At 41.7% G+C, this 22,956-nt stretch overlaps 1 protein-coding gene across 4 annotated transcripts in view; it reads left to right on the forward strand.

Moving 5' to 3' along the window:
• PHACTR4 (phosphatase and actin regulator 4) overlaps positions 1–22,956 on the forward strand; it is a 105,966-nt gene that overhangs the window by 72,015 nt on the left and 10,995 nt on the right. For all 4 annotated transcript variants that reach the window (XM_018056902.1, XM_018056899.1, XM_005676771.3 and 1 more), the window contains 6 exons: positions 817–897; positions 5,835–5,999; positions 6,711–7,106; positions 10,682–11,276; positions 12,622–12,809; positions 13,588–13,741. In XM_018056902.1, the coding sequence (XP_017912391.1) occupies positions 817–897; positions 5,835–5,999; positions 6,711–7,106; positions 10,682–11,276; positions 12,622–12,809; positions 13,588–13,741 (1,579 nt within the window). The remainder of the gene's footprint in view (positions 1–816; positions 898–5,834; positions 6,000–6,710; positions 7,107–10,681; positions 11,277–12,621; positions 12,810–13,587; positions 13,742–22,956) is intronic.

A 22,956-nucleotide genomic window follows, 5' to 3' on the forward strand; every position in this document is an offset into this window, starting at 1 on the left:
TGAATGGAGCTCCTGAACTACAGCAAGTCTAAGATGCTTTTTTTTTTTGGCCGCACTGGGTCTTCATTGCTGTTTGTGGGGTTTCTCTAGTTGCCATGCGCAGGCTTCTCACTGCAGCGGCTTCTCCTGTTGGGGAGCATAGCCTCCAGAGCCTGGTCTCAGCGGTGGCATACGCACTTAGTTGCCTTGTGGCATGTGGGATCTTCCCAGACCAGGAATCAAACCCATTTTTCCTGTATTGGCAGACAGATTCTTAACCACTGGACCACCAGGGAAGCCCTGAGATGCTTCTTTTTTCCTATTCTGGCTACTTCCTCCCAGAGAAAGTTCGTCCATAATATCTCATTATTGAAATTTCCATTAAAAAGGAAGGAATGCAGAGGACTCAGGTTCCATCCCTGGTTGGGGAATTAAGATCCCACTTGCCACAGAGCAACTGAGCCCTGTGTAGCCAAATAAACAAATAATTCTTAAAAAAAAGGAAGGCATTCCGTGGCAGTCCAGTGGTTAGGATTCCTCCCCCTCACTGCCAAAGGCCAGAGTTCAATCCTTGGTCAGGGAACTAAGGTTCCATAAGCCTCATGGCGTGAAAAAAAGGGGGGGGAGGTGCTGTAAAGCTGAACTTGTGTAGTTCCTTTTGGAAATGATACTTTCCCAATAGCACAGGATGCCAGAGAAATTAAGTTTTAAAATTTGAAGGTTGGTTTTGTATTCTTTTCTTTCCTAAGAATAGAAATTGAACCACTGTATTCTTTTACCTAAGATGTTGACTTTTGTCCACACATTTCTGAATATTGTTTTCTAATTTAATGTTAGTTTTAGAGAGAAAAATATCTATGCGAAAACCGAGAGAAGAGCTGGTTAAAAGAGGGGTTCTGTTGGAAGACTCTGAGCAGGGTAAGTATGCATACACTCAAATAGCATATGCCTGTCTCTGTACACTTGGTCTTTAGTTCTGACTAGGCATTTGAATTTTCTTTCTTTATTATTGCTGTTGTTGAGAGGGGAGGGGACTTTAAAAAACTTTCATCATCTAGCATATATATTTTTAAAACTTTGATTAAAAAAGAAAAGGCAATCAGTAGGAAAGTCGGCAAAAGCACTGAACAGACAGTTCACTGAAGAGTGCATACAGATGCCCAATAAACAGAGAAAAAGGTGGGTTTCTTACTTCATTAGTAATTAAGAGATGCAAATTAAAACCAAAATAAAAGAGCTCTACGCATAAACTAGAAAACCTAAAATTAACCAAATGACCAAGAACAAGAACTGATGAGGGTATGAAATAAGTGGAATTTACATACAACTATTGGTATAAGTGTTAAAGTGGAATGATCACATTGAAAAATAGTTTAACGTAATCTACAAAAGCTGGAAATATGTAAACCTATGTACTGCTGCTGCTGCTAAGTCACTTCATTCGTGTCCGACTCTGTGTGACCTCATAGATGGCAGCCCACCAGGCTCCCCCATCCCTCGGATTCTCCAGGCAGAACACGAGTGGGTTGCCATTTCCTTCTCCAGTGCATGAAAGTGAAAAGTGAAAGTGAAGTTGCTCAGCCGTGTCCGACTCTTAGCAACCCCATGGACTGCAGCCTACCAGGCTCCTCAGTCCATGGGATTTGCCAGGCAAGAGTGCTGGAGTGGGTTGCCATTGCTTTCTCCAAAACCTATGTACAGTCTTTGGTATATATGGAACAAAAACATATGTATACACGTGTATCAGGAAATATATATAAATATGCTCATAGCCGCAATGTGTATTAACAGAGCAAAACTAGAAACAAGCCAAATGTCCTCAGTAGTAAAATATATAAGTAACTTGGGATATACATTGATAAGATGAAATATTATATGGCAATACAAACTATACCTACTTCCTTTAATGTGAATTTCATCAGTAATACTGAGCAATTGAAGTCAGTCATGAAAGAATATATATTGTATTATTTCTGTAAGTATAAAGAAAGAACAGTGTTTGAAAATATATGATTATATGGTTAAACTATAATAAAAACACAAAGAAAGGATTATCTAAGAGTTAGAAGAGTAATTGTTTTGTGGGGGAAGGAGAAACATTTTATAATATTTCTTAATGTCCATGATGCTCACTCAAGTGTTTTCCTGGTAATATGTTTTTGAAATTTACATTTCTATTTTGTACCGTTTTCTCTACTGGTGTTAAACTTGACAATGAAAAATACTAAATAATGATTAAGATATTTCTGTAAAATTCAATGCCATACCATCTATATTGTATTTATTTAAAGAAACCTTTTTGAATATAATTTTAAAGGTTTAGAGTTATTTCAAAATATTGGCTATATTCCCCTTGTTGTACAATATATCCTTGAGCCTATCTTATGCCCCACAATTGTACCTCCCACTCCACACCTCTTTATTGCACATGCTGCTGCTAAATCGCTTCAGTTGTGTCCGACTCTGTGCGACCCCAGAGCCAGCCTCCTACTAGGCTCCTCTGTCCCTGGGATTCTCCAGGCAAGAACACTGGAGTGGGTTGCCATTTCCTCCTCCAATGCATGAAAGTGAAAAGTGAAAGTGAAGTCCCTAAGTCGTGTTCGACTCTTAGCAACGTCATGGACTGCAGCCTACCAGGCTCCTCTGTCCATGGGATTTTCCAGGCAAGAGTACTGGAGTAGGCTGCCACCGCCTACTGGAGTGGGGTGCCATTGCCTTCTCTGTTATTACATATAAGGAGGCATATATTTTTTGTGGGAATGAAAACATCTAGTAAAGAAAAAATATTAAATAAAACATAAAAAGGATAATTGATTTTTTTTTTTAAGAATGTCAACTTAAGGGGTAAACGTAAAATGATTTTATTTCTTCCAATAATTACCTTCTAATTTTCTATATTAAAGTCTGTTTTCTTACTGAAGAGGGGGGAATAAACTTCCCTCAATCTTCCCTCCAAAGTGCCTTCCTTATCTGGCTGTGGTCTTTAACTCTGGAATTGCAGTTTAGTGGTTGGTGAAGGATCCTTGGGGCAAGCATTCTCTTTCTGTTTGTACATCCTCAGCTTTGTGCTAGCTATAGAGCTGTGTCATTTTCTTTTCTTTTTTTATCAACTACATCTCCACGCCCCTGCTGCTGCCCTAATCTTTCTTGTTAGTCTGTCATGAAGATCATGCTTTGGTATTTCAACACTCACTGCTGGCTTAATAATGTCAGAACTTTCTCCAATGTGTGACTTATATGAAGCAGCTTATCAGAAAAGTAAGACTATAATACGCTGGTTGCATTTCATTTCTCTTCATTAGAGCTACTTTGCGAAAGGCAAAATCTGAAAGCAAAGTTTTAAAAATATATCATATTCTTTGGTTGGTGGGAGAAAGGAACCAAACTGATGGAATATTATACTCTAGGTTTTGAACCATGTGATTGTGTTGCTTATTTGCAAATTTTAATTAAATTATGTATTTATTATCTCAACTATATAAAAACTAAGCAGAGAAAACAAACTTGAAGGAAATATACTAAAATATTATTAGCATTAGTTATTTCTGGATGTTAGAATGGGAGTATAGAAGATTTTTTCTTTCTGTTTTTCTAAATTTTCTGCATGGTGAGTAATGAGCGTGTATAACTTGTTTTTTCATGAGTCTATTTGTTTTTTACAGTAGGACACAAAATCTTCTAGGTGTTTAGGTGGGTAACTACAATTATAATGCCTCTTTTACAGCACCTTTGGCCATTGCTTTCTTGATAATAACTATTCCTTACCCCATGCCCTCTCCTGTCTCTCACCTTTCTTGCTCACTCGCCAAACCCCATACATTACTTCCTTCTTGTTTTTCACCTTTATTCAGTCAATTTTGCTATATGCTTCCTACTGGCTTTTGATCCAAGTTATTTTTAGCCTAGAAGCAAGCTTGAAGGTCTAATTGATAAGGGAATTGTAACCATTGGACAAGATGCCCCTATGCTAACCAGAGAACTGACCTAAGCTTTATTCTGTAAGAAGAAACTGAGATGGGTCTTACAGCCTGCTTATGGATCTCCAGTTTAGGTTAAAAGCAGTATTTGAACCTTGCAATTCTTTTCATACTCAGAAATGGCTTTTGGCTTGATTATGGTTCTGACTTGACTGTATTATAAAATATATCATGGACTTTCTGAGTTGGGGGTTGCAAACCACTCATAGATGTTCAGGCCAGATTCTATTAATATTTCTATTCTACTCCATTAGCATTCAGCACAGACTCTTTGCATTAAATATAAGAAATTTTACTTCAAAGTAGACAGTCCTGATTAAGTAGCTTGAGAAATGACTGATCACTTTTGCTGGTATGTGCTGAGTAGAAACTAGTTAATAATGTGTCTTAAACTTTGACTACGTGTTTTTCAAAAGTAGGGGTCTTTGTAGGCTTTGAAGTGATTCATTGCTTTACATTCTAAAAAGCCCTGATTTTTGTTAAAGCTGAGCTGTATTGACATGAGTAGTAACTTACTATATTTGCATAGCTGTTGTCATCTTGCCCCCTCCTCTGTTGTAAAATTAAAAAAAAAAAAAAACTTGTCAGAATACTTTCACTTTAGAAGTACATTTTCATTCAGTACTCATTTGACTTTTTTTTCACTATTTTTAACCCAAGCTCCACCTGTTATTGAGACTGTGTGAAGAATGATACCGTCTAATTTCTTAGTAGGAAATGCTGGGTTGGGGTGCAGGAATCTGCAAGGAGTATCCCCCTCTGAAATATGAAGAGAGTTAACTGGAGAGTAATTAGTTCCAGTTCCCATGACACTAGGAGGTGAGACAGTTTTCAGACTCCAACCTCAGTTTTTCAGTTCTCTCCTCTGAAGGAGTCTAGGTAACCTCAGCAATAACCGGGAACACTTGTGTAATTGTTCCATGAAAAGTTCTTAACCTACAAGTGTAATAGCGATGAGTGGTCATCGCAAACCCTGCAGCCCGGTGATCATTCCTGCCATTTAGCTTATAGGAATCCGTCATGTATGTTATGTTTACCTTTGATCTGTCTATCAGTTCTCCCTCTTGCTGTCCACTCCTGATGCCCTCAGGCACCTCTGCTATTTCTCACCTGGCTTCTGCTCATTATTAGCTTTCCCGTTCCAATCACTGCCTAATGCATCCTTCTCATCCTTCTCAGAGTTAATCTTCTAGAAGACAGAGCAGATTATATCTCTCTCCTACTTGAATTCTTTGGCCTCCTGTTACCTACAGGATTCAGTCCAGACTCCTTTACCTGGTGTTTGGTACCCTTCATAGCCTGGCTCTTGCTTACTTTTCCATTCTCTGTTCTTGCTTGTGTTTTCATTCCTGTTAACGTTTTCTTCTGGGCAGCTGTTCTCCTACCAGGCCAAACTAGTTGTCAGTTCCCAAACATGTCAGATAATCTCATACCTTCATACATGCTGTTCTTTCTTCCTACATGTCTTTCCTTATCTTGTCATCAAGTGGTAGGCTACTGCTCCCCCTTTAAGACCCAGTTTAGCTACCACTTTCTGTGAAGCTTTTCTAACCCCATTGCCACCCCCAGGAGAATTGTTTCTTCATTCCTACCTTCTTTATCCATTATAGCTCTTAACATTTAACCTAGTGATTACCTGTGTATAATGAATCTGTCTTATTCATGTAGCAAAGTGCATAATAGACAATCAAATGTTTATTGGAGAAAGGAATTACTTATTTTCATTACTACTATAAATCCAAATAATTTAGATCTCGATAATAAGCTAAAACAGGAAGAGGGTTGGATAAAGGGGGTAAGAAAGGTTAGAAATTGCCGACTCTTCTCCCTGCCTGACAACACCAGTCCACCAGTTTGCTCTTTCTTTGGACCTTGCAGGTGGTGAGGATCCAGGGAAGCTGAGCCATGCCACATTAAAGAATGGCCATACCACCCTTATAGGGAGCACCAGATCTTCTAGCCCAGTCCAGGTAGAGGAAGAGTCGGGAAGAATAGCAAGTCCTAGGAAGCCTGTTCCAGAAGAGGAGCCGAAGAAGCGACTAGGTAAATTAACTCTGAATTTTTTAGTTTAAGAGCCATGGACCAGTCATTCTCATTTATCTCAGGGGATTGCAGGAGCCAGGGGAGAAGTAAAATCCAGAGGGACTTCTGTTTCCCTCTAGCAATTCTTCAACTAGTTAGTGCTTGAAATAGAATTTCTCCCCTCATTCTTATATTTACAAAATACCTAAATTTGTGATTCTCAAGGACTGAGGTGTGTTAGTTGTTCAGTCATGTCAAACTCTTTGCAACCCCATGGTCCGTAGCCTGCCAGGCTCCTCTGTCCATGGATTTCTCCAGGCAAGAATACTGGAGTGGGTTGCCATTTCCTTCTCCAGAGGACCTTCCCGACCCAGAGATCAAACCCAGGTCTCCCGTATTGCAGGCAGATTCTTTACCATCTGAGCCAGCTGGGAAGAGGCTATTAAATATCAGATGTGTGTGGGATTTTTCAGGCTAAACATCCCTCCTCCTTCACCCGAGGAACTCTGTGTCCAGTTGCCTGGCTCTCGTGTGAAAAATCACTATCATAACAAGCCTCTCTTACTGATTGAGAAAGTGTTACATACCTAAAGTGTGCGAGGTTGGGAAACTTTGTAAACCAGCCTGTACATTAAATAATAGATGGAGTTGACCACAAGCAGTAGGTGTGTTACCTTTTTCAGCCTGTCTTATAACTCTCTTTCCTTTTAAATCCCATCTATTATTTCACAGGCTCCAATGGAAGCCAGCCTCATTCTGAAGCAGAGTTTGTTCCTGAGAGTATACCCAAACAACCTTTACTTCCCCCTAAAAGACACTTGTCCTCTTCTCAAGAAGCAAATGAAGGGCAAGCAAAGGATGCCACTTCCTTGGGCAGCTCAGCAAGACCCAGCTCGTCCACCTCCACCTCTGCCATCACCACAACACCTGCTGCTACCATGGCTGCCACGAACCCAGGAAAAACTGTCCATTGCTCTGGCCCCCCTTCCCAAGCACCCAGAGCTCTGCCCGCTGCTCCTGCCAGCACTCACACCTCTGCTACCCTGAGCCTTACTCACACAGGCCCTGCCAAGCAGCCCCCTATTCCACCCCCGAAACCGACTCACAGAAACAGCAACCCTGTCATTGGTACGTAAGTCTTTAGCTTCCCAAAGTTTGGGGTTTGGTTTGGTTTTAGATGGTGGTCTTATTGGATAATTGGTACAATATTGATTTGGTCTGTGAGAGAGTTCTCCATAGCTTGTCCCTTTGAATGCCCTCAGTATAGAAAAAAGTCTTAAAAATGAGACAGATGGCTATGAATGGAAACAGAGTGGGGTCAGATATCACTGAAATTAGGTTCAAGGTTTAGGAGATTAATATTTATTTTTCCTAAAGCAGTGTTTCTTAACTGCTGTTTATAGTTGGGGGACTAGACATATGAACAGACCACAGTGGGTTTGACCTACATGGTGAGAGGGTTTGTTTTTTGTGTGTTTTTTTAACCCACTTTCAACTGCCAGTGCATGCCTTCCTTCAACATAAACCCAGTAGATAAAATGATGATTGTAGAGGTGCCTGTGTAGCTTGTGGTTCAGTATCTAGCATAGCATGTTCATGGGGAACTGCAAAGCTACTTAAACTGTCCTGATAAAATCACGTTTTGTCTTGGGAGAGTTAAGGATGCTACTCGTAATAAAATGAGTGGTAGAAGAATTAAAGCAGGGAAGATAGTAACTTTTTATTGGTTTAGTAAGCTTTTTATATGTACAGGAATTATATTTAGATTGGCTTTCCTTATATAAATTTAGAGGAATTTTCAAGAAAGGGAGGAGAAGAAAAAAGTAGTTTCTCAAGAAAAATGATATTAGGTTTAGTACTGCTTAAAGTTTTTGTTAATGATTGAATGAAGAAATAAAAAGTATGCTCATTAAATGGCTAATTAACCAAATTAGGTGGAGTGACTAGAACCTTGAAAAACGGGCTTAGAATTCATTGCGAGTATAACAGGTTGGAGTAGCTTGAGAAAAACAGGATGGAGGTTATTATTATTATCACCACCTTGGATGGATAGTGCCATGTTAACTTATCTCTGAGGATCAAGGAACTTTCATACACTTACTTTCAAAACCTCCATATGAAGTTTTATCTATTTTATCTAGTGTACAGTTAGGGCAATAAGAAAGTGAAGAAGTTGTGATTGACTCAGGGTTGCAGTTAGTGAGAGATAGAAACCAAATACAGGCCTTTCAACTCTGGAGTGCAGGCCTCTGTACATTTGTGTTTTCAAACTGCTGTTTATATAGGGGTTCTCATTGTGGTCACCTGGAGGGCTTGTTAAAACACAGAGTGCTGGGCTCTGCCCTTAGAGTTTCTGATTCAGTAAGTGTGGGGTAGTGCCTGAGAATTTACATTTCTGATGAGTTCGCAGATGCTGCTGATGCTCTGTATATGGGCAGCACACATCAGGAACCACTGCTGTCTATACTGTATCCTGGGCTAAACTATAGAGGCCACTCTTGGCCTCAGGTGAATAGCCCAAAGCAGTAGGCCCTGTGACTGAGGGTCCATGAGTCCAGCAGTCCATGAGCAGTCCTCAGCTGAAAGAGAAAAATAGGATAGTTCACAGAGTTTTTATTAAAGTTAAATAGATTTAAAGAACTGTTCTTTAGGGAGTTCCCTGTTGGCCTAATGGTTAAGATTCCAGGCTTTCACTGCTATGGCATGGGTTCAATTCATGGTCAAGAAACTGAGATCCTACGGACTGCAGGACATGGCCAAAAAAAAAAAAGAATTTACTCTTTATTCTGAAATTATGGATCTTCTTGATTCTTTGGTGTTAAAAGGCCATGTCTTTCATGAAAGGGTTATGCTAATGAGCGGTTTACTGAATATCAAGGCTTAGTTGAGGGAATTCCCTTATGGTCTAGTGATTAGGTCCATGCTTCCACTGCTGGGGGCCTGGGTTCAATCCCTGGTCGGGGAACTAAGATCTCAAAAGCAATGCAGCATGGCCAAAAAAACCCTTGGTTGAAAATAATTAAAATGTAAAGATTAACAACCTGAGATTGGTTGAGAATGTCCTTTTAATAATGTTGGTCCATGAAACACAAACATTTGGAAACCAGTATTTAGATATTGCTGTGTCTGCTAACAGGCATGATAGAATTAGGACTAAGGAGTGGTTAGGAGTATTGAGACTAAGGAAGGACCTCCATAAATAGCTCATGAAGGGAGTTGTAACCCCTCCAGTGAACATTTTGCAGCTTTCCCATGCCAAATGCCATTATCACAGTGTGTGTACCAGAGGTCCTTTCCTTTTCAGGAAAGTGTTTCCCTTAAATCACTAAAGGTAACTTACTTTATCAATTCAGTTGTTAAAATACTCAGATTTGATCTTGTCAGGGTTGGATTTTGTTGTAGATGGAATAGCTAACCACTGTTTTTAGCCATTTCCAGCAACTGAACAGCAACAATTTTTAGCCAGCCAGCAAAAATCCAATCTACCAGAATATATCTCTTTCATTGCTCCTAAAATTTCCATTTTTTGAATCCTTTTTTATAAGTATATGTAGTATTTTTCTAGAAATACCTTTTAAAATTTTACTTACGAAGAATAACATTAAAACATTATCATATTAGCTAGACTTTTACTTTGAATGCTGCCAATGGAATGGGATTTAGAGCAATTAATTTTTTTTATTTTAGGGAAACTTGAGGTGTTGCTGTCTAGGTAAGACATATAAAACCTTTGTAAACAATTGGTGAGACCAAAGTGAGGGGTTTGGGTCAAGGGTCGGAGGTTGGTGACCAAGAGAACTACTGTTTAGAAAGTTAAAAAAGAGAGAGAGAGAGAACTGCTATTAAATTATTCTGCCAGGTTGACCTTTTGTGACGTGACGATCCACTTCTTAAAAGCCATTTGGAGTTCTAAAAGGGACTTCGCTCAATCGACACCTGAGATGTGTGGGCTTGGGGGGGTCACATAAGGATATATACTGCCATGGTACAGGGGAGGGGCCTCTCATCTAATAAACATGTGTTGAGGACCACTGTGTGCCAGGCACTGTGCCCCTGTGAATATACTGATGGAGACAAGGCATGGCCTGTCATCAAGGACCCCGTGTGTACTGAAAAGTGGAGACAGCAGATTGGAGGCAAAGGACAGGAAGAGGTGTGGCTACTAGTGGAAAACAAAGTCAGGGAACCCAGAGGATGGAACCTCCTAAGATTGAGTCCTGGGAACTAGCTGAGTCCTTACCAGTTTGTAGTGTGATCTTGGGCAAGCCACCTAACTTTTGGGGCCACAGTTTTTCCTTCTGTAAGATGGTAAAGATGATCTCTTGTATAAGAATATGAAGTGTTGTTAGACAAAAGAACTTATTAGCCACTTGTTGTTGTTGTTGTTTCTTTTTGTATTAACTTCATCTATACCAAGATCAAGTCATAAAAAGTTGTCATGTCTGCTATTAAAAAAGTGAGAAATTTCTCATTAGAGTATTAAGGTAGTGGTCTTCTTACACCTCTATATGTCTATTGGATCTTCTACATATTTAAATATTAATTTTTTGTTTCATGATGAGGTAGAGAATGGCAAAGCCATAAAATGATATAATTAGCACGGAAGATGAAGACTGAACTCAGCTCTAATTCTAGGTCCTGGGCTGGCCCCTCAAAGCACTATAAAACCATCTTAAATTGAGGTACTGCTTTCTCTCTTCCAGCTGAACTGTCCCAAGCAATAAACAGTGGTACGTTGTTATCAAAGCCATCCCCACCTTTACCACCGAAGAGAGGCATCCCATCAGCCTTGGTACCCACCTCAGAGTCTGCTGCTGCCGCCACCACCGCCACAAAAGCACCGAGTGATCAGAGAGAGAAGAGCGTATGCTCTGTGGGCTCTGAACCCCTGCTGACTCCCTCCTCCTCATCCCCACTGCCTGCTCATATACCTCCAGAACCCCCTCGGTCCCCTCCATTCCCTGCTAAGACTTTTCAAGTTGTGCCAGAAATTGAGTTTCCACCTTCCTTAGACCTACCCCAGGAGATTCCCCAGCAGGAAAGCCAGAAAAGGGAAGTACCCAAGAGGATGTTGGACCACAGCTTCGGGGAGCCCCAGGTACCCCCTAGGCTGCCCCCAGTCCCGCTGCACATCCGAATCCAGCAGGCCCTGACCAGCCCACTTCCCATGACTCCTCCCTTGGAGGGCTCTCATAGAGCTCATTCGTTGCTCTTCGAGAACAGTGACAACTTTTCTGAGGACAGCAGTACCCTGGGTCGGACCAGGTCACTTCCCATCACTATTGAAATGCTGAAAGTGTGAGTGCCTTTCAAGCTTGCTTCTTGTTCCCTCTTTACTCTAGCTAGCCTTTGTTGGAAAAAATTACTTATAGAGAAAATGTGAACAAACTTAGGAAGAGTACTCAACAAATAAGACACGTTCTTGAATTTGGACTTTTACCCTCCTGATTTCTATAACATTGTTTCCATGGCAGAAATTTCCATAATACAGAAATTACAAACTTCTCTACTTCAAAATTAAGGCCACTGTGCACTTTTATGTCATATAGAGGGAGTAGTGTAACATGGTGCTGAAGAACACTGGCCCTGGAGCAAGGTAGCTCTGGGTTCCCATCCCAGCTCTGCCCCTTACTACGAGCTTACAGCAGTGTGTGTCACTTTGCCTTCCTGCTCCTGAGTTGTCCAGCCTGTAAACAGGAATAATTCCCACCTCATAAGCTTGTGAGAATGCAGTTAGGCAAACCTGAAAGCTCAAGTGCCTGGCGTATAATCTTGGTAGAGAGGGCAGAGAAACCTAAAGAAAAAGAAGGGAGCTCTGAAAGATGGCTCAGTATTCCAGCTCCATAGACTGGAACCGCTCATCTTTTCTCTAGTTCATCTGTCCCCACCCAGTCTGTTCAAAGTAGCATCGGTACTTATTCCTACTTTGTCTTTTTAAAATTCAGACAAATTGTGACTGAAGAGTAACATTTCTTGGCAAGCTGGAAACTTGTCTTACTAAAAGCATTGTTGTAGAGCTGTTTCAGTATCCTCCTTTTTATTTGTTCTGCCATAATTTCTTGTTCTTCCTGGTCTTATTTATTTCATATCCTGGAAAGAGACAGTTTAGGAATTTGAAGTAGGTTAAGTCATAGTTTTATGCCTCCAGAATGTAAAGGGAAAAGTTAGCTTTCATCTTTACTTCTCTTTGCTTCCTTGGTTTAAGAAATGGGTTCAGTATTTTTATTGAGTATCTTCCATGAGCCAAATACTGTGTTAGATGCTGTGTAGTCTTCTCGTTTAATCAGACCAAAGCAGACTTGCCTCTTATATATAGATCATCGAGGCCCTGTGTGCCAGACACTAGTGCATTCTAGAATTTGTCTATTTCATTCTCGTAACAAGCTAACAAGGTAGGTATCATCCCCATTTACAGAAAAATTAGGTCACTTACAGTCTAGTAAATAAGTTGTAGCTCTGGGATTTGAACCCAGAACCCTTCAGATTAATAGCTGCTAAAAAGTTTCTTAGCAAATTGGAAAAAATAAGGAAAAGAACTATAAATTATTTCATTCATGAGCTTTTTCAGTTATTTAATACTTTGACTTGCAAATCAATTACTCTTTGTCTCTGAAAGGGAAATGTAATTATGTTAATTTGTTAGTCCAGCCGATGAAGAAGAGGAGGAGCAAAGCCACATATTTGCATTCGATGAAGATGTACCATCTACCTCAGTCGTTCCTAAACTACCGCAGTGTCTGCAGGAGGAAGAAGAAGGGAAAGAGAGTGACTCTGATTCAGAAGGTCCCATTCAGTACCGAGATGAAGAGGATGAAGATGAAAGCCATCATAGTAAGAAGGGGAGAGAAAGAGAAAGGAGGCTCTCTTACAGATACAGCTATGTGTGGTCTTAGCAATTGTGAGATGCATGGATGCAGACACCCTCTCCCACCCAGTCGTCTGGCTGACTGCTGTTGGAAGCCTCTGGGAAAGACACTTGTCCTTGCTGTTCCCATCATACAAGCCAGTGAGAGGGAGCCCAATAGATTGAATCAATCAGGTTTTTATGTGTTTAGTTTTGATTTAAAAAATGTTTATCTTGATGGTATTAAAAAATGTGGAGTAAAGGAATGTTGGTGTTTGGGCTTTGTGGAAAAGACAAAAGTGATACTCCCCTTCAGCCTTATAAACTTAACTATGTTCATGGGGCAAAGGAAAAAAAAAAAAAAAGGTTCATATATACCCATCTGCAAATAATAGAATCCTGATTCCTGAAAATGGAAAGCAATTTTAGGAGGAGAACCATCTGAGGTGTGTTAGTTCGAACGCCTCTCTGTTGTAATTCAGAGGCTGTCCCCTGCTTAGATGATCCCTCCTCGAGCAACTCTTACTAAGAAGAAAATGTAGAGAGAGAACTGGTAGAAGAGAAAAGGTATAGTTAACCCATCTGAGTCCATCTGCTGCAAAGGTTTTTAGATATCGTTAGCTTTACCCCCACCTCTATGTTAGGTGACTCATTGGAGGCCAATTAGAAAGCTGGGATTCTGATAATGTTTGCTCAGATCCTTACCTAGCTCCAGGTAAGGTTGAGCCTGAAGCTTCTACATGTTTTTCTTTCTCTTGTGCAAAGGTGCTCTGGCCAACAAAGTGAAGAGGAAAGACACGCTGGCCATGAAGTTGAACCACAAACCTAGTGAACCAGAAATAAACATGAATTCTTGGCCTCGAAAAAGCAAAGAGGAGTGGAATGAAATCCGGCACCAGATTGGGAACACACTGATCAGGTAGGCCTTTTCTTAGAATATATTGATTTGATTTGATTATGCCAGTATATATGGGCTTCCCTGATAGCTCAGTTGGTAAAGAATCTGCCTGCAATGCAGGAGACACTGGTTCAGTTCCTGAGTGGGGAAGATCCCCTAGAGAAGGACTGGGCTACCCACTCCAGTATTCTTGCACTTTCCTTGTGGCTCAGCTGGTAAAGAATCTGCCTGCAACCCAGGCAACCTGGGAGACCTGGGTTCGATCCCTGGGTTCAGAAGATCCCCTGGAGAAGGGAAAGGCTAACCAATCCAGTATTCTAGCCTGGAGAATGTCTTAGAGACTTACTTGGTGGTGGAGCATTCATATATCCTTTTTTTTTTTAATTTTAGAAACAGTTTTTTTAAAAAGTTAGTTAAAAAGAAAAGCATAGTTAAAAAAAAAAGTACATGTTGTGCACAGATGGGTATCTTCAATGAATTTGGAAATTAAGGAACTAGATGGCTGCCGTAGCTTTACACCATAAGATAGACATGCTGCTGCTGCTGTTGTTTAGTCACTGAGTCACGTCCGACTCCTTTGTGACCTCGTGGATTGTAGCCTGCCAGACTCCTCTGTCCATGGATTTCCCAGGCAAGAATACCGGAGTGGGTTGCCGTTTCCTTCTCCAACGGACCTTCCTGACTCAGGGATGGAATCCACATCTTCTGCATTGACAGGTGGATTCTTTACTCAGCCACCAGGGAAGCCCCAAGATAGACATAAGTGTTTTTTTTTTAAATTTTAGTTTCTAAGAATTCAGGTGGTTCCTAGGACAGCAAGGCTTTTCTGGCATTTATCCTGTTGTTCAGACCTGAGGTCCCAGCCCAGTTAAATATCACACCCACAATTTCCATTGTATCTATTTCACATGTTCCATGTAACTGCCTCCTTTCAAAGTGTAAGTATTAATGTATTTTTCAAGTCGCTGGAACCAAAAGCATAGAGAAACTGAATGCAAGCCAGCTTCCTGCATATGTACTACAAGTAGAGCCCAGGTAGACAGACAAGTGTTTGCCCACCTCAGATGTTTCTCTAGGTAGAGTAAGGAAAAAAAGGTGGAACTTTTGGTATAGTCCTTAAAAATATTTAAGTAAGGATGCCTGTTCATTAAAATACATTCTCCTCTCCTACCTCAGACACCAGGCTCTGCTGTTGGCCAAGATGGCAATCTTAATGCAGACCTGTGGCTCTCTGAGTATTACCAGGAGGTCATCAAGATTAGCAATTAGTTAAAAATGGGGATTTTTTTCTTTTTAATTTTATTGAGACATATTTGGCATACAACACTATATAAGTTTAACATAATGATTTATATTAATGAGCATAATGATTTGACTTACATACATCATAAAATGATTATCACAATAAGTTTAATGAATATCCATCATCTATAGATACACAATAAAAGAAATAGGAAAAATATTTTTTCCTTGTGATGAGAACTCTTAGGACTTACTCTCTTAATGATTTTGATATATATATATAACATAGATATTAATTAATCACATTGTATATTACCTCCCTAGTATTTATTTTATAACTGAAAGTTTATACCTTTTGACCACCTTTATCAGTTCCTTCCCTCTCTCCCACCCCCTGCCTCTGGTAACCACAAATCTGATCTCTTTTTCCATGAATTTGTTTGGTTTTGGGAGTATAGTTGACCTACAATACTATGTTAGTTCCTGGTACAGAGCATGCTAAGTCGCTTCAGTCGTGTCCGACTCTACGCGACCCCATAGACGGCAGCCCACCAGGCTCCCCCGTCCCTGGGATTCTCCAGGCAAGAACACTGGAGTGGGTTGCCATTTCCTTCTCCAATAACAATACTATGTTAGTTCCTGGTACACAGCATAGTGGTTTAATATTTCTGTACATCGCAAAATGCTCACCACAATGAATCTAGTTACCATCTGTCTCAATACAAAGATATTACATTATTATTGACTGTATTCCTGACAAATTGTACATTTTATCCAAAAATGGCAATCTTTGATAATAGATTCCTTTTTGCTTTATTACATTGCTCATCGTTGAGTGTTTTTTCCCAGGTCGTAATAGTTTTAGAAGAGCTTGTTGAACATTGGCCATGAATAGTCTGAAATTGAAATGCAGAAATATGAGAGACTAACATTTATAATAACAATTTACAATACCATAAAAAAAAAACCTTTAAATATTGTGGATAAACCTGATGAAAGATTATGTAAGACCTGTGCCTTGTAAAATATAAAATAATGGTAAAGAAAGTAAAGAAAACCTAAATATATGGAGAGAAATAACATTTTCATGGATCACAAGTCTCAGTATTATCAAGACATCAGATTTAATGCAGTTCCAATCAAAATGCCCCTTAGTGGACTTTAACTGACAAACTGATTCTACAGTTGTCAGAAATATAAAGCAACTATGAAAAAGAACAGGATTGGAGGACTAACACTGTCTTATTTTAAGACATATTATAAAGCTAAAGTTACCTAAACACTATGAAATTGACATAAGGAGGATGAACAAAGAAATCAATGGAACAGAAGAGGGAGCCCAGGAAGAGACTCACTCATATAGAAGAATCTGGTTTAGACAAAATTTTCTTAGATATGATCTCAAAGCATGATTCTTAAGAGAAAAACATTGATAAATTGCACTTCATCAAAATTTTTTGTTCTCTGAAAGCTACTTTTTCCACATGCCCCAGGGGAACTAAGTCCGTGCAACACAGCTACAGAGCCCGCAAACCCTAGAGCCCGTGCTCCACAACAAGAGAAGCCACAGCAACGAGAAGTTTGCACACCACAACTAGAGAGCAGTCCCCACTCACCACAACTAGAGAAAGCCCACATGCAGCAACAAAGACCCAGCTCAGCCAAAAATAAAGAAGAATATATATTTTTTTAATTTAGAAACAGAAAGGTGGGGGAAGCAGAAGACTTTAAAAGACACATCATGAAAAAAGATACACAGATGACAAGTAAGAATATGGAAAGATGTTCAACATCATTAGTCATTTGTTGTTTGGTTGCTCAGTTGTGTCTGACTCTTTGTGACCCCTTGGCACACCAGGCTTCCCTGTCCTCCACTATCTCCTGGACTTTGCTCAAACTCGCATCCATTGAGTCAGTGATGCCATCCAACCATCCCATCCTGCGTCAGCCCCTGCTCCTCCTGCCTTCAGTCTTTCCTAGCATCAGGGTCTTTTCCAGTGAGTCAGCTCCTCATATCAGGTAGCCAGAGTATTGGAGCTTCAGCTTTAGCATTACTCCTTCCAGTGAATATTCAGGATTGATTTCCTTTAGGATGGACTAGATTGATCTCCTTGCAGCCCAAGGGACTCTCAAGAGTGTGCTCCAGGGACCTCCCTGGTGGTCCAGTCGCTAAAATTCTCTGCTCCCAGAGCAGGGGGCCTGGCTTTGATCCCTGGTCAGGGAACTAGATCCCTGGTCAGGGATCTAGATCCCTGAGAAGGAAATGGCAACCCACTCCAGTGTTCTTGCCTGGAGAATCCCAGGGACGAGGAAGCTTGGTGGGCTGCCGTCGATGGGGTCGCACAGAGTTGGACACGACTGAAGCGACTTAGCAGCAGCAGCAGCCAAATAAATGAAAATGCTGAAAAAAAAAAAAAGTCTTCTACAGCACCACAGTTCAAAAGGATCAGTTCTTCAGTGCTCAGCCTTCTTTATGGCCCAGCTCTCACATCAATATATGATTACTAGAAAAACCATAGCTTTCACTAGACGGATCTTTGTCAGCAACGTAATGTCTCTGCTTTTTAATACAGTCTCTAGGTTTCTCATAGATTTCCTTCCAAGGAGCAAGCATCTTTTAATTTCATGGCTGCAGTCACCGTCCACAGTGATTTTGGAGCCTAAGAAAATAAAATCTGTCACTGTTTGCACTTCTTCCCCTTCTATTTGCCATGAAGTGATGGGACTAGATGCTTTGATCTTAGTTTTTTGAATGTTGAGGGTTTTGTTTTTTTTTTTTTTCAATTAGCAATAATCGCGCCTCGGATAAATCTCATTGGCTACGATACTGCCACTGCGCAAAGCTGAATGTTGAGTTTTAAACCAGCTTTTTCACTCTCCTCTTTCACCCTCATCAAGAGGCTGTTCAGTGCCTCTTCACCTTCTGCCATTAGAATCGTATCATCTGCATATCGGAAGTTTCTGGTATTTCTCCCAACAGTATTGATTCCAGCTTATGATACATCAAGTCCAGCATTTCATATGATGTACTCTGCATGTAAGTTATATAAGCAGGGTGATAATATACAGCCTTAACGTACCCCTTTCCCAATTTTGAACCAGTCAGTTGTTCCATGTCTGGTTCTGTTGCTTTTTAACTCGCATACTGGTTTCTCAAGAGATAGGTAAGGTAGTCTGGTATTCCCATCTCTAAGAATTTTCCAACTTGTTATGATCCACACAGTCAGAGGCTTTAGCCTAGTCAGTGAAGTAGAAAAGTGAGTGTCAGTCACTCAGGCGTGTTCGACTCTTTGCAACCCCATGGACTGTAGCCCACCAGGCTCCTCTGTCCATAGGATTCTCCAGGCAAGAATACTGGAGTGTGTTGCCATTTTCTTTCCCAGGGGATCTTCCCGACCCAGGGATTACACCCAGGTCTCCCAGCATGTGAGGCAGTCTTTACCGCCTGAGCCACCAGGGAAGCCCCTGTGAAGAAGTGGATGTTTTTGTGGAACTCCCTTGCTTTATCTATGATTCAGCGAATGCTGGCAGTTTGAGCTCTGGTTCTTCTGCCTTTTCTAAATCCCGGTTCATGTACTGCTGAAGCCTAGCTTGAAGGATTTTGAGCGTAATGTGAAATGGAAAGGAATGATGGAATACTACAGTGCAGTAAATAGGAATGAACTACTAATAATGCCTTTGCTTATATGGATCTCAGTAATTATCCTGAGTGAAAAAAATAGACAAAAAGAGTGCATACTCTATGGTTTTATATAAAATTTTAGAAAATGGAAACTATACATAAAACAGGTCATTGTTTGCCTGGGGGCAGGAGGGTTGAGAGTAAATAGAGCAGATGAGTGTTTGCCTGGAGGCAGGGAGGTAGTGATTACAAAGGAAATGAGACTTTGTCAGGAAGGTCATAGTAGGTAGAGTTGTACCTCCCAAAATGAATCCTGATCTCTGGTACGTATGGTACATACCTGCTCTGTTGTGTCTGACTCTTCGCCACCTCATGGACTGTAGCCCACCAGGCTCCCCTGTCCATGGGATTTTCCAAGCAAGAGTACTGGAGTGGGGTGCCATTTCCTCCTCTAGAGGATCTTCCCAACCCAGAGATCAAACCCATGACTCCATGACTCCTTCATTGCAGATGATTCTTTACCACTGCTCTGCCTGGAAAGATGGTACCTATGAATGTGACCTTATTTGGATAGGGGGTCTATGTAGATATAATCAATTTAAGTTGAAGTCATACTGGATTTTCTTGGGCTCCAAAATCACTGTGAATGGTGACTGCAGCCATGAAATTAAAAGATGCTTGCTCTTTGAACGAAAAGCTATGACAAACCTAGACAGCACATTAAAAAGCAGAGACATCACTTTACTGACAACAAAGTGTCCATATAGTCAAAGCTATGGTTTTACCAGTGATCATGTACACAATAAGAGTGCAGCCATACAGAAGGCTGAACACTGAAGAATGGATGATTTTGAATTGAGACTCTCAAGAGTCTCTTGGGCTGCAAGATCAAACCAGGTCAATCCTAAAGGAAATCAACCCTGAATACTCATTGGAAGGACTGATGATGAAGCTGAAGCTCCAGTACATTGGCCATCTGATGTGAAGAGCCAACTCACTGGAAAAGATCCTGATGCTGCGAAAGATTGAAGGCCTGAGAAGGGGGCGACAGAGGATGAAATGGATAGAAAGCATCACCAACTCAGCGGACAGGAATTTGGGCAAACTCTGGGAAGAAAGTGAAATACAGCGGAGCCTGGCATGCTGCCGTCCATGGGGTTGCATACAGTTGGACATGACTTAGCGAGTGAAAAATAACAACATCCTAGATTAGTTAGGGTAGGCTCTGATCCAGTGACTCGTGTCCTCATAAGGGGAGGGAAATTGGGACGCAGAGACTCAGACACACGTAGGGCGAATGCGAGGAGACTAGCGCAGAAGCTAGGGTGATGCATCTGAAAGCTGAAGAGCCCCAGAGCCGGGAGAGGCAGGGAGCCTGCGGAAGGGGCCAGCCTGACCACACCTGGGCTCCGGCCTCCAGAGCCGGGAGAGAGGCAGGGAGCCTGCGGATGGGGCCAGCCTGACCACGCCTGGGCTCCGGCCTCCAGAGCCGGGAGAGAGGCAGGGAGCCTGCGGAGGGGGCCAGCCTGACCACGCCTGGGCTCCGGCCTCCAGAGCCGGGAGAGAGGCAGGGAGCCTGCGGAGGGGGCCAGCCTGACCACGCCTGGGCTCCGGCCTCCAGAGCCGGGAGAGAGGCAGGGAGCCTGCGGAAGGGGCCAGCCTGACCACGCCTGGGCTCTGGGCTCCAGAGCCGGGAGAGAGGCAGGGAGCCTGCGGAAGGGGCCAGCCTGACCACGCCTGGGCTCTGGGCTCTGGCCTCCAGAGCCGGGAGAGGGGCTGGGAGCCTGCGGAAGGAGCCAGCCTGACGACGCCTGGGCTCTGGGCTCTGGCCTCCAGAGCTGGGAGAGAGTGAGCACCTGTTATAAGCCATCCACTCTGTGGTGACTTGTTACAGCAGCCCTGGGAATCATTGCAAGGATGATGGCTGTGTTCCTTCCCTTGATTGTAGTGATGAGATTATAGGTACATACATATGTCAGGATATCAAATCATGCAATTTATTGTATGTCATTTATACCTTAGTAAAGCTGTGGTGTTGTGTCTTTTAATACTTGTTGAAAAAAGATGGTCTTGTTCAGAGAGACAAGAAAAACTCTGAAATACAGATAATTGTAAATTGTATAAAAAATGGGCCTGGGAGTTTTCTGTGCAACTAAAGAGTTCAGTTCAGTTCAGTCTCTCAGTCGTCTCCGACCCTTTGCAACCCCATGAGTCACAGCACGCCAGGCCTCCCTGTCTATCACCAACTCCCGGAGTTCACTGAGACACGTCCATTGAGTCAGTGATGCCATCCAGCCATCTCATCCTCTGTAGTCCCCTTCTCCTCCTGCCCCCAATCTCTCCGAGCATCAGAGTCTTTTCCAATGAGGCAACTCTTTGCATGAGGTGGCCAAAGTACTGGAGTTTCAGCTTTAGCATCATTCCTTCCAAAGAAATTCCAGGGCTGATCTCCTTGAGAATGGATTGGTTGGATCTCCTTGGAGTCCAAGGGACTCTCAAGAGTCTTCTCCAACACCACAGTTCAAAAGCATCAATTCTTCGGTGCTCAGCCTTCTTCACAGTCCAACTCTCACAACCATACATGACCACAGGAAAAACCATAGCCTTGACTAGACAGACCTTAGTCGGCAAAGTAATGTCTCTGCTTTTTAACATGCTATCTAGGTTGGTCATAACTTTCCTTCCAAGGAGTAAGCGTCTTTTAATTTCATGGCTGCAGTCACCATCTGTGGTGATTTTGGAGCCCAAAAAAATAAAGTCTGACACTGTTTCCACTGTTTCCCCATCTATTTCCCACAAAGTGATGGGACCGGATGCCATGATCTTCATTTTCTGAATGTTGAGCTTTAGTCCAACTTTTTCACTCTCCACTTTCACTTTCATCAAGAGGCTTTTTAGTTCCTCTTCACTTTCTGCCATAAGGGTGGTGTCATCTGCATATCTGAGGTTATTGATATTTCTCCCAGCAATCTTGATTCCACCTTGTGTTTCTTCCAGTCCAGCGTTTCTCATGATGTACTCTGCCTATAAGTTAAATAAGCAGGGTGACAATATACAGCCTTGACATACTCCTTTTCCTATTTGAAATCAGTCTGTTGTTCCATGTCCAGTTCTAATTGTTTCTTCCTGACCTGCATACAGATTTCTCAAGAGGCAGGTCAGGTGGTCTGGTATTCCCATCTCTTTCAGAATTTTCCACAGTTTATTGTGATCCACACATTCAAAGGCTTTGGCATAGTCAATAAAGCAGAAATAGATGTTTTTCTGGAACTCTCTTGCTTTTTCCATAATTCAGCAGATGTTGGCAATTTGATCTCTGGTTCCTCTGCCTTTTCTAAAACCAGCTTGAACATCAGGAAGTTCACGGTTCATGTATTGCTGAAGCCTGGCTTGGAGAATTTTGAGCATTACTTTACTAGCATGTGAGATGAGTGCAACTGTGCGATAGTTTGAACATTCTTTGTCATTGCCTTTTTTTGGGATTGGAATGAAAACGGACCTTTTCCAGTCCTGTGGCCACTGCTGAGTTTTCAAAATTTGCTGGCATTTTGAGTGCAGCACTTTCACAGCATCATCTTTCAGGATTGGAAACAGCTCAACAGGAATTCCATCACCTCCACTAGCTATTGTTCGTAGTGATGCTTTCTAAGGGCCACTTGACTTCACATTCCAGGATGTCTGGCTCTGGATTAGTGATCACATCATCATGATTATCTGGGTCGTGAAGATCTTTTTTGTACAGTTCTTCTGTGTATTCTTGCCACCTCTTCTTAATATCTTCTGCTTCTGTTAGGTCCATACCATTACTAGCACATAATTCAGAGAAGGCGATGGCACCCCACTCCAGTACTCTTGCCTGGAAAATCCCATGGATGGAGGAGCCTGGTAGGCTGCAGTCCATGGGGTCATGAAGAGTCAGACACGACTGAGTGACTTCACCTTCACTTTTCACTTTCATGCATTGGAGAAGGAAATGGCAACCCACTCCAGTGTTCTTACCTGGAGAATCCCAGGGACAGGGGAGCCTGGTGGGCTGCCGTCTATGAGGCTCACACAGAGTTGGACACAACTGAAGTGAGTTAGCAGCAGCAGCACATAATTAGATACTGTTGAGAATTATACATTAAGAGTAAGAATTGAAGAACTTTCTGATTCTAGAAGTGACAAGTTTTCATTGGTGACTAACATCTCAGATCTGGTAAGGAAATAAGAAATTTTATCAATATTTCCGAGAGGACCAAAATTGAAATCATAGGTTTTACAGAATATAACCCCCAAAGAGACAAGTTTAAATTCCAGTGGTTCCTAAACCACTGGTTTAAAAATCAAAAGAAAGACTTCCCTGGTGGACCAATTGATAAGAATCTTCCTG

This window comes from Capra hircus, chromosome 2 (assembly GCF_001704415.2).
Source record: "Capra hircus breed San Clemente chromosome 2, ASM170441v1, whole genome shotgun sequence".
Lineage (NCBI taxonomy): Eukaryota > Metazoa > Chordata > Mammalia > Artiodactyla > Bovidae > Capra > Capra hircus.